General features: G+C 47.4%; 1 protein-coding gene across 1 annotated transcript in view; it reads left to right on the forward strand.

The window, feature by feature from the left end:
• Nucleotides 1-3,675: 3,675 nt before the first annotated feature.
• The window catches only part of PRPF8 (pre-mRNA processing factor 8), a 33,694-nt gene continuing 25,289 nt past the window's right edge, over nt 3,676-12,080 (forward strand). Inside the window, exons 1-14 of the mRNA XM_056126760.1 lie at nt 3,676-3,762; nt 3,960-4,073; nt 4,703-4,871; nt 6,924-7,088; nt 7,194-7,412; nt 7,650-7,862; nt 7,991-8,116; nt 8,208-8,313; nt 9,985-10,175; nt 10,425-10,544; nt 10,633-10,822; nt 10,939-11,058; nt 11,158-11,292; nt 11,928-12,057. Of these exons, the coding sequence (XP_055982735.1) occupies nt 3,974-4,073; nt 4,703-4,871; nt 6,924-7,088; nt 7,194-7,412; nt 7,650-7,862; nt 7,991-8,116; nt 8,208-8,313; nt 9,985-10,175; nt 10,425-10,544; nt 10,633-10,822; nt 10,939-11,058; nt 11,158-11,292; nt 11,928-12,057 (1,984 nt within the window). The 5' untranslated portion in view covers nt 3,676-3,762; nt 3,960-3,973. The remainder of the gene's footprint in view (nt 3,763-3,959; nt 4,074-4,702; nt 4,872-6,923; nt 7,089-7,193; nt 7,413-7,649; nt 7,863-7,990; nt 8,117-8,207; nt 8,314-9,984; nt 10,176-10,424; nt 10,545-10,632; nt 10,823-10,938; nt 11,059-11,157; nt 11,293-11,927; nt 12,058-12,080) is intronic.

Here is a 12,080-nt window from a genome sequence, read left to right on the forward strand (position 1 = left end):
TCTGCTCCACCCCTTTGAACTGTCTCCCTTCCCCAAGACTCTATCCTTTTTTTGATCTGCTATCCACTTTCATGAAAGAAAGTCTCAGTGCACTTCCTCTGCTAAAGGTTAATCTACTGCCTCTGTTCAAATAACTGATTGCAACAAGCGGTTACTGCTTCATTGGTCTATAGCCTGTCAGCTTCAAAGGCTGTGGAAAAGCTAAGAGGATTATATAATTTTCTTCATGTTTTTGATATTTAGTCATTGTTGAATAAAATCTATTTATTAAGTATATAAGTAAGTATAGTAACTTCCAGTGGAATAATTTGCTTACTTTGAAAATTCTAAACATTATTCTGGACTACAAATAAATAAAATGCCAAATAGGCCTAAATTACATGATGCAGGGTTGAGAGAGATTGACAGGACTAAGGTGCTTGAATGCAGCCAACCCTGGTTCATCCTCAGGACCATATTGCACCTGATCTCTGTCAGTGTGATCCCCAAGAGCCATGGGGTGTGCATCGGCTTAGTGGCAATGAGTTCTCAACCCCACCAGTTGGTTGGGAATTGCTGGAAAGGGCTTCCAGGCCTCCTGAGCACTATTCTCAACAGCCAAAATCTGGATAAAACCCATATCCAGATTTGGAGGTTACTCCTGACTCTGCCTCAGATGAGAACAGATGAAGGTGCTTGCCTTGCACACATGCACACCCTTTAGCCCCCTGGGTTCCACATATGGTCCCCAGAGCACTGCCAGGACTGCTTCCCAGTGCAAAGCCTGGAGTAATAGCTGAGTCACACTGAGCATCACTATGACTCAAAAACCAAAAAGAAAGAAGGAAGGAAGGAAGATAAAAAGATGAAAGGGCTAAATTGTGCAATTTGCTTCTATGTGGATGGATCTGGAGAGTATCTGAGAAGTGAGGTAAGCCATGAGAGGGTCAGACAGAGAGATCTCTCTCATATGTAGGATATGAAGAAACATAGTAAGGGGGTAACAAATGGCCAAAGGCCACAGAACCTGGGACTGGCCTACAGAACTAGGCTTTCTAGGATAGGGGGCAGGGGTGGGGTGAATTGAGAGAGAGACATTGCTGGAGGATGCAGTGCCGGAGCATCATTAACAATATTGTGAATCAGGGGCTGGAGTGATAGTATAGTGGGTAGGGCGTTTGCCTTGCACACGGCTGACCCGGGTTCGATTTCCAGCATCCCATATGGTCCCCTGAGCATCTCCAGGAGTAATTCCTGGGTGCAGAGCCAGGAGTAATCCCTGAGCATTGCTGGGTGTGAACCCCCCCCCAAAAAAAATATTGTGAATCAAGGTACCTAAAACTAAAAACTCGCAAACACTGGTTAGGGAGCAGGGAGAGAGCTTACTGGTCAGAGTACACATTGCTCACATGACAGGACCTGAATTCGAACTCCAGGACCACCTTACCCCCGAACACCAGTGGCGTTGGCCCTGGTGGTCCTGGCACCACAGGGTTCAGGCTCCATATCTTCTGGCCTTCATGACAAACTCTCTGAGCTGGTTGGCAGATTATCATTGGAGATCAAATCCAGGACCTTTAAACACTGCTTGGAAGACTCTCACCCCCAAAAAAATACACCAACAAGACCAAAAATCGTTGTTAAGTAAACAAATCTATAAAAGATCAATATTCGATGATGTTCTTTTGGGACATCCACAAGAGCACGTGCATTAGTAGCTGCCTCGGGCTAAGAAGTAGCAGGTGGGAGGAAGTGGGGGTGAGTGTTAATTGCTTTATTTGGGGGATGATGAAAATATACGGGAAGCAGATAGTGGTGATAATTATACTACTGCAAATGGACTAAAATCATTGAATTGCACACTTAAAAAATTTTTTTTTGGCTAGGGGGCGAGTTTATACTCATTGGTGCTCAGGAACTATTCCTGGCTCTGTGGTCAGGGGTTGCTCCCGGTAATGATGATGTGAAAGTCCCAGAAATTAAAGCCAAGTCAACCACATAAAAAGCAAGTGCTCATCCCCATTAAGTTCTCTCTTTAGTTCATACTGTACACTTAGACAATGATATTTTGACACAATACATTTTTTTGGGTGTAGGGAGAGAGTTGGTCCTCATATAGTAGTGCTCAGGGGTTACTCCTGGTTGATATTGATATTTAAAAATCTTTGGGGGTCATACCCAGTGGTGCTCAGGAGCTATTCCTGGTTCTCTACTCAGGGGTCCATCCTGGCAGTGCTCAGAGGGCCATGAGTTTCCAGGAATCAAACCCAGGCATCCTGCATGCAAAGTATGTGCCTGTGATTTTTATTTTATTTTATTGGGAAGGAGTCGGGGCCACATCCACTGGTACTCAGAGTTTACTCCTGGTTCTGTGCTCAGGATCACTCCTGGGAGGGCTCAGGGAGCCGTATTTGTATACATTTTTATATACACACACACACACACACACACATACACACACATGTTGGAGACCAGAATCCAGAATGCTGGAGCCCCAAGATGGAGTGCCACCCCTGGGTTCAATCGCCCAAGCACCCTGTCCTCACCAGGAGTAAATGCTAAGCATAGAACCAGGAGTGAAACCTGAGCATCACTGGGTGTGGCCCCAAAGCCTAAATAAATAAAGAAAAATAAACTCTCCATTGCGTTTTTCTCTAATTATTTCACATCTGTGTCCTAGTTCCCCAACTAGATGGAGCAGTATGGATTACAATTTCCTTACATCCTTCAGGAAAAGCTTCGTGTGTGTTCAATCTTATCTGTTGACCAAGTCAGATTCTAAATTGGTGCTCAAAAAAATGGAGCATGAGGGATGGGAAGTGAATGGAAGTGAATGGTAGATGAAGAGTAATTCAAGCAACAGGACATAGAAGAGGAGCTGAAGAGATGTACCAGTGCTAAGGCGCTTGCCTAGCATGTAACTTGAGCCCCTGCTCTTGGTTGGAATCCTGACACCATCTATGGTCCCTGGAGTTTAGAAACAGATGTGGTTCACTAGTTAGATGTGGGTGTCCTCCACCCCAAAAGACACGGGCAGAGACTGAGGGAGTCGAACAGCATTTTTAGATTGTTCACTAAACATTCCACAAAGTACTCACTGCGAAGAGAAAAAAAGAAAGGAGAGGAATGGGGTTGGGGATTGTGTGTGGAGGGGTTAGGATCCTACCTTCCCCACTGTTCCTCCAGGCCTCTTTTCATTTTTCTAGAGTGATTAACTCCAGACCCTCATTGCAACGCATTATAAGAGCCAAGGTTCTGGTCGACCTCCCTGCTCCCCATGAACTCCTCAAAGTCCTCCCTCTTCCCCCACTATACTTCCTGATGAGATAACGGGCACACGTGGAATGAACGGATGGATGAAGGCACGCATAAACAAAGAAGTGACTCACTGCACCTCACATTTCTGACACAAGTTACAAATAATATGCAAATGCTAATGAATTTGGCAAAGCTTGGAAGCTAGCGGTCGCCTGTCCCACTCAGGAGTAAACAGCAGAGCACGCTGAGAAGCTCCAAGACAACTCCAGAAACGTGGGGAGGCGGGGCTTGCGCCTACCCGGCCACACCCCCTCCTCCGTTCAAATCCTTCCGCCTAAGGGCCGCCCCCTCCGGCCGAATGTCCAACTCTAATTGGTGGGCTCGCTAATCCGTCTGGGCCCGGTTGTGCCTATTGGGTAAGTCGCCCCGTCGGTTGCGTACTTCCGGCGTCGGGTACGCGGAGCGGACGTAGGTTTACCGCCATTGCGTTCGGAGGAAAGCGGCCGTCTGAGTGAGGGGCTTAGGGTACGTAGTCGCGCTAAGGCCGGGTTGCAGGTTTGGTGTGAGCGGCCTGAGCAGCAGGACCGGCTGGGCCCTTGCTCCGGGCGTAGCGTAAGCGGACGGGACTGCAGCCAGAGGGAGTCTGATGCATCCCTGCTCCACCTCCTGGGGTCGGGCCTAGCTGTTGTTGGTTCATTTTTTTCTCGTTCGCTTCCTTCTAGATTCTCCCGGCATCATGGCCGGAGTGTTTCCTTACCGAGGGCCGGGAAACCCGGTGCCCGGCCCTCTGGCCCCGCTGCCGGACTACATGTCAGAGGAGAAGCTGCAGGAGAAAGGTGGAGAACGCGCGTGCGGGAGCCCGCTGCGGGCTGGGGGAGGGGTGTGGGCGGGGGTGCGCATGCGTGCGGCTGCGGGCCAGCTTTCCCACTGCTCTTAGCAAGTGTCAAAACATTAGCTGTCACCAGGTAGCAGAGATGGATGGATGGACGTGCCTTGCATGCGGGAGGGAGGTCCGGCTTCCTTCCCTGGCACTGCCGCAACAACCTCTGAGCACCACCCTCTGTGGCCCAAAAACCAAAAGCTAGATGTCACATTGTTAGTCCCGTTTATTTTCTCATCAAACCTTTGAAAGCCTTTCTTCGTGCACAGTGATTTAAACTATGAGGTCGCAGTAGCGATGAAGACACAACCTTTAGAGTTTAAATTGCAATGAGGGAGTAATCCGATACAAAACACTCCCCCAAAAGCCCTTTAAAAGATTTGTAACAACAATAAAAAAACATTAGTGATAAAAGTGGTGAAAGGATAGGGAAAGCAGAATGAAACAATGATTGAAACAATGTATGCTTCTTCATGGTCCACGTGTTTCACTCCATTGTATCCCTGACAGATGCCATTCTAGGGCAGGAGGTGGGGATGAATGGGCCACTGGTTTGCAATCCTCTAAACCCAAGTGTCTTTGTAGCCCGAAAATGGCAGCAATTGCAGGCCAAGCGTTACGCAGAAAAGCGCAAGTTTGGATTTGTGGACGCTCAGAAGGAAGACATGCCCCCAGAACATGTCAGAAAGATCATTCGAGACCATGGAGACATGACAAATAGAAAGTTTCGCCATGACAAGAGAGTCTACTTGGGGTAAGGAACAATCTGGATTGACTACATTTGGAATTTGACTCCTTTCTCTGGTCCTTATTGCAGATAACTTCTGTCACTATGGGGCAGAAGTCTTTTATGACAGTCTGTCCTGGAGGATGCGAGAAGGGAGTTAAAAGCAGGATTCTGTGATTATTCCTGAATCTTCCAGCATACTACTTGTTGCCTTTTTTTTTTCCATATATTTTTTGGGGGAAGTGGGGTGTCACACCTAGCAAGGCTCAAGGGTTACTCCTGGCTCTGCACTCAGGAATCACTCCTGGCAGTGCTTAAGGGGCCTTATGAGGTGCTAGGGGATCGAACATGGGTTAGCCTTGTGCATGGCAAATGCTTTATCCACTGTGCTATTTGCTCTGGTCCCTATTTTTCATAATTTGGGATTGTAGCTTTTATTTAACTTGTAGAACCAACAGTGATATGTTCCTATAGGAGTGAATGGAAACTCAGAACAGAAGCTTTATCCTACACTAGCCTGAATTCTGAGGTTCTGGAGGTCTTTATGTTTTCACTTGCCTCAAATGGATAAGTAAATGTACAAAAGTAAATGAATAACTTAGCAAATGCCTCTTCCATTTAAAATAAAAAAATATTAGGCATCTAGTGAACTGGCCTAAGCTATAGAAGTTTTGTTTATTTCCCCAATTTTTTTTTTTTAACATTTTAGAGTTTTTTCCGTGTTCCCATTGTTGGTGCAGCGATGCTGGTCCCACTTGTGTCTGAGTGTGGCACTCATTTTTTAAGCTGTGGTGCTTCCAGAGTGTGGCACATCAGCTGGTGCTCTCCTAGCTGCAGTGCTCACTGAGGTTTGCACTCCTTTCATTGTGGCAGTCCCACTCTTGGTCAAGGCACACTGGACTGTGGGTTTCAGTGCTCAGAATCGCAGCTGGTGCTGCAGGGGCAGGGGTGGGGGTGCAGGACCAGAGATGGACCCCAAGGGTCTCACGTGAAAGGCAAAGTGTTCTAGCACTGAGCTGCATTTGCAGCCTACTTGCTCACCCTTCTTTAAAAATTACTTATTTAAAAATATTTTTTAATGAATCACTGTGAGATAGTTACAGACTTACAAATTTTTTGTGATTATGTTTCAGTTGCTCACCCTTTTAGTCTCAGTGCTCACCAAGACTGTGTCTCTCTTATTTTTTTTTGGGGGGGTCACACTCAGCGATGCACAGGGGTTACCCCTGGCTTTGCACTCAGGAATTATCCCTGGTGGTGCTCAGGGGACCATATGGGATGCTGGGAATCGAACCCGGGTTGGCTGCATGCAAGGCAAACATGCTACCCGCTGTGCTATTGCTCCAGCCCTCAAGACTGTGTCTCTTTTTGTTATGCTCACATATCCTTGGCTGAGGCACAGCTGCTTGTGCTGATAGAATCGTTCTGTGCACATAGGATGCTGGGGATTTAGGTGGGCACCTTAACGTCCCCTCACTGCTTCTCCAGATCTTCCAGTCACTGCTAGGGATATAACAGTCATCAGGGAAGATGACCCTTCCTTCCTGAGCTTAGTTTAACAGCATGATGGACTAGAGGTACCTGGTTACAGTAAAGTGCACTGAATAGTTGATTTTCTATGAGAAGGTACATGGAAAGTAGAATGTAAGCTGTGTTGATGGGAGACAGCTATTGGTTTAAAGGGACTGCAACTCATCTTGTTCTGTGAAGTGTAAGAAAAGTGGCACCATTAGAAGTGGGTTGGAGGATGGGCAGAGTTTCTTTCTTTTCTGGAGGAGAGTGGGTTTGTATCACCCCTGGCATAGCTCAGGGCCTGTGCTCAGGGCTTATGCTCAGGGGACCATAGATGCTGTTGGGGATCAAAACCAGGGTCGTGGCCATCACAGCCACATGCAAGCTAAGTGCTTTACCTCCTGTACTACCTCTCCATGGGCAGAGTTCATGGAGGGCTGTGTGCTGGATTAGGGGATTTGGACTGTAAGCAGTTTCTTCTGTGGAATGTGTGCTCAAACCATAGGAGTGGAAAGCAGAATGGGGTAAGAACACCTTGTCATTCTAAGTCTCTCTTGCACTTTGCAGTGCTCTAAAGTACATGCCCCATGCAGTCCTCAAACTCTTGGAGAACATGCCTATGCCGTGGGAGCAGATTCGGGACGTGCCTGTGCTATACCACATCACTGGAGCCATTTCATTTGTCAATGAGATTCCATGGGTTATTGAGCCTGTCTACATCTCCCAGTGGGGGTGAGAAAGGTGGCGGGCGGTAATGGTGCAGGTTGGTGGTGGGAACTGGGTGGAAATAGTTGTGTGTGTGTGTGTGTATGTGTATAACATGTTGTTTGCTTCTAGGTCAATGTGGATTATGATGCGCCGAGAAAAAAGAGACAGGAGGCATTTCAAGAGAATGCGTTTTCCCCCTTTTGATGATGAGGAGCCGCCTTTGGACTATGCTGACAATATCCTAGATGTTGAACCCCTGGAGGCCATTCAGCTGGAGCTGGACCCCGAGGAGGATGCTCCTGTGTTGGACTGGTTCTATGACCACCAGCCACTGAGGGACAGCAGGAAGTGAGTAAGGGTTGAGGTTTCCATTCCTATGGACTTTTTTTTTTATTATTTTTTTAAAGTCTAATTTTTAATTTTTTTTTTAATTAGGACTAAAAATCTAATTTTAGAAGTCCAGGGGTTCAGGGAGACCCTGGCTTCTTGATGTATTTTGGAATGTTCTTGGTCTATTGGGACAGACTTGGTATAACTGGACTTAGCTCTCTGGTACATCTCCTTGACACAGGCCTCTCTTCCCAGGTATGTGAATGGCTCTACTTACCAGCGCTGGCAGTTTACGCTGCCCATGATGTCCACTCTCTACCGCCTGGCCAATCAGCTCCTCACAGACTTGGTGGATGACAACTACTTCTATCTGTTTGATCTCAAGGCCTTCTTTACCTCCAAGGCCCTCAATATGGCTATTCCCGGAGGCCCCAAATTTGAACCTCTTGTTCGAGATATCAACCTGCAGTAAGTTGGAGAGAATCAGGATTTTAGGCACCTTGGGATGAGTATAAGCCAGTCTTGAGCTTTAAGATCCTGTTGTAAGTTGCAAATGTCTTGGACAATGAGCTTATCTTTGAATTTTTGTACCCTAGGGATGAAGACTGGAATGAATTTAATGATATTAATAAGATCATCATTCGTCAGCCGATCCGGACTGAGTATAAGATTGCATTCCCTTACTTATACAACAACCTTCCACACCATGTCCACCTTACTTGGTGAGGGCAAGGGTAGCTAGGGGAAAGGGAAGGCAGGCACTTAGGCTGGGCCAGGGCAGGAGAACCTGGACTGACTCTTCTTTCGTTTCAGGTACCACACTCCTAATGTTGTCTTCATCAAAACCGAGGATCCTGATTTGCCTGCTTTCTACTTTGATCCTTTGATCAACCCAATTTCCCATAGGCACTCTGTCAAGGTGGGACATTTGACCTCAGCTCTTCCAAGAGAGATTTCTCACAAGAGTGTGGCTAAAGTGTTACCAGATCAAGTCAGCTAGAGGCAGATATGTTTTCCAGCCTCTTAAGTGTTCTCTTGAGGAATAAGCTAATTTGAGAGGTTGGCACTTGGCTCAAACCTAGTTGTTGGTATAATTTTGGCTTCTTTGCTTATTCATCTGGGCTTTGTCGTTATTCCTCTGGGGTTTTCTCTCTATACTATTCTGATCTGTTTTCATCGTGTTCTATTTTTTTCTTAATTCTTTTTATTGAGATACAAGTTGCTTATTGTGTTCTATTTTTGTCTTAGTTCCTTTACTGGGATAAAATTTGCTTACCATCCCAGTTTAAAATGTAAAATGCACTGGTCAATGAATTCTCAGAGGTGTTCAACCACCATCACAGGTGATTTTAGAACATTTTCTTTCATCTGAAGATAGACCCCTTGGTATCAGTTGCTCTTCGTTTCTCTCAGCCACCCTCGTTATTAACCCACTTTATCAGTATAGGTTTGCCTGTTTTGGATGTTTTCTTAATCTTTTTTTTTTTAACTTTTTGTTTCTTGGGCTACACCGGCAGTTCTCAGGGTTTAATTCTGGCTCTGCACTCGGCTCACTTCTGACCAAGTCTGCCGATCATTTGGAATGACGAGAATTGTATGAACTGACTGCATGCAAGACAAATTTTCTATCCGCTCTTCTATGTCTGTGGCCCCCGGTTTATGATCTTCTTGTGATTGTCTTCAGGCCAGAGAGATAGAACAATAGTAGGGAGGGTGCTTACCTTGCACATGGCCAATCTGGTTTGAGCCCTGCTTAGATCTGATAACCCATATGGCCCCAGAACTGCCAGGAGTGATCCCTGAGGTTAGAATCAGGTGCTCAGTAAGCCTGAGCACCTCTGGGTGTGGTCCCCAAACAAAATCGTGATTGACTTCTTACCAGGAAAAAACATCTTTGGTTGTACATCCACATTTTACTGGAGGTGTTTTTTGGTTGTTTTTTGGCATTTGGGCCACACCGCTCCCAATTGTAGTGCTTGGCGGTACTTGGGAGCAGGGTGGGGAGCTGCATCCGTGTCAGCCTTTGAGCTAAGTAAGGCCTGGCCCTTCATTTTGTTCTCACCAGGAACAAATACATTTTCCATTCTCAGGTCATCCGTATCTCAGCCTGAGATGCGTAATTTCTTTCTCTTATTTTCTGACTTAACTCACTCTCAGCCCCTGGAGAAGCCTGCATTTTCTCTGGAATGTGCACTTGCCTGTGTCTTACTCTCTCATTTCCCTAAACAGACCTGTTTACTTTGCAAAAACCAAACAAACATGAAACATGAACAGAACTCCTTCCTCCAGCCTAGTATTTGACTCTTGGTTGGGAGGTGGTTGCGGTGTTTACCTCCTGGAGCTGGGGTTCCTGTGGGAGGTGTGCTTGGTGGTGAGCCAGTGGGGTGTGAGGGCTGATGCTGTCTTCCTTGGCCCTGACTTGTTTTCTGTTCCCTTGGCCCCCTCTGCCCTGGCCCTTTAGGGCTTCTCTTGTCAGGCAGCCCAGTTTCCTTGGCAGTTGTAGCCACTGTGCCTGGCCCTAGAGAGTTTCCCTCTCATCCCAGGTCTGCTCAGTTCAGTGGGAGATGAACCCTTGGGGTTCTTGTTTCAGAGCCAGGAACCGTTGCCAGATGACGATGAGGAGTTTGAACTCCCAGAGTTTGTGGAGCCCTTCCTGAAGGACACACCCCTCTACACAGACAATACTGCCAATGGCATCGCCCTGCTCTGGGCGCCACGGCCCTTCAATCTTCGCTCGGGTCGCACTCGCCGGGCCCTGGATATTCCCCTTGTCAAGAACTGGTAAGACGATTACTGGGGTCAGGGATGTGGCTCAGTGGTAGGGCACTTGCTTTGTGTGGGTGAGACCCTGAATTTGATCCCTGCATCATGTACTCACATACATCAAGTCAGGAACTGGTAAAGGCTTCTGCCTGTGGGGTTCCAGGTGGTCTAAAGGGAGAAAGAAGCCCTGCTGAGCAGGCTAGCAGACTTGAGCACAGTGAATGGAAGGAGAGAGGGGTTAAGCTTTTGTTCTTCTTGTTTTCCCAGGTATCGTGAGCATTGCCCTGCTGGACAGCCTGTGAAAGTCAGAGTCTCCTACCAGAAGCTGCTCAAGTACTATGTGCTGAATGCCCTGAAGCACCGGCCCCCAAAAGCACAAAAGAAGAGGTCGGGCATCCCAGTGGCCCCTCTTGGGACTCCATTTATCCGAAGGAAATCTGGAGACCAAGTCTCATTCTCCCTATTCCCACCCTAGGTATCTCTTCCGCTCCTTCAAAGCCACCAAATTCTTCCAGTCCACTAAGCTCGACTGGGTGGAAGTGGGGCTGCAGGTTTGCCGCCAGGGCTACAACATGCTCAACCTTCTCATCCACCGGAAAAACCTCAACTACCTGCACTTGGATTACAACTTCAACCTTAAGCCTGTCAAGACGCTCACCACTAAGGTACCTGCCTTGGACCTCAGGGATCTCTTGACTTGTTTCTCTGACTACTGAGGAGGGCAATCCTCCCATTAAAAACAGCTCATTCATACTTTTTCCATTTTGGGCATCTTTACCAGGAAAGAAAAAAATCTCGTTTTGGAAATGCTTTTCATCTGTGTCGAGAGGTTCTGCGTCTAACGAAGCTGGTGGTGGACAGTCACGTGCAGTATCGATTGGGCAATGTGGATGCCTTCCAGGTGACGTGGGGTAGCACCATCCCACTCAGGTGGAGAAGCTGGGTGAAACCTGGGCAGATCACAATCTTTACTCTAACTTAAAGCATCTTTGTGTTGCAGCTGGCAGATGGATTGCAGTATATCTTTGCCCACGTGGGGCAACTGACAGGCATGTACCGCTACAAATACAAGCTGATGAGGCAGATTCGCATGTGCAAGGATCTGAAGCATCTCATCTATTACCGCTTCAACACGGTGAGCCGCTGCTCTTACTAATCAGATTTGTTTTCTTTTTCCATCTAGTCAGAGCTTTCTCTATTTGGAGAGAGACTGCATGTTACTAGTGTCCTCTCCTCATGAACTGCAACACTTCCTGCCTCTGCACTCAGGAATTACTCCTGACGGTGCCTGGGGGACCATATGGGATGCTGGGAATTGAACCCGGGTCGGCCACATGCAAGGCAAGCACCCTACCCGCTGTACTATCGCTCCAGCCCCTAAATACAAAATCTTAGTCACTGCTTTTGCCTTAACATTTTTTTAATTTAGGAGCTGGAAAGATGGCTCTGTGGGGGGGCACTTGCTTTGCATGTGGCTGACCTAGATTTGTTCTGTGGCACCACATGTTATTCCCCAAGTACCGCCAGGAGGTGATCCCTGAGGACAGGACCAGGAGTAAACTTTCAGCACAGCAGCAGGTTGAGAAGGTGAAGAAGACTCCACCCCGCGCCCCAACATTTCATTTATCCCATTCTAGAGAATGAGATTCATGGGTTTTCCTTCTCCTTACCTGTCCTGCATCTGCTCCTCCTCCTGTCCTGTCTCTCTGCCCAGTTTTGTTGTCCAAGTGAATTGTTAACTTGTATTCCTGACTTCTGCTTGAATCATAGGGCCCTGTAGGAAAGGGGCCTGGCTGTGGCTTCTGGGCTGCTGGATGGCGGGTTTGGCTGTTTTTCATGCGTGGCATCACCCCTCTGTTGGAGCGGTGGCTGGGTAACCTCCTGGCCCGACAGTTTGAAGGTAAGTGGGTTTTCTTTGACCCA

The sequence above is a fragment of the Sorex fumeus genome, unplaced genomic scaffold, assembly GCF_029834395.1.
Source record: "Sorex fumeus unplaced genomic scaffold, SorFum_2.1 ptg000063l, whole genome shotgun sequence".
NCBI classification, from domain to species: Eukaryota; Metazoa; Chordata; class Mammalia; order Eulipotyphla; family Soricidae; genus Sorex; species Sorex fumeus.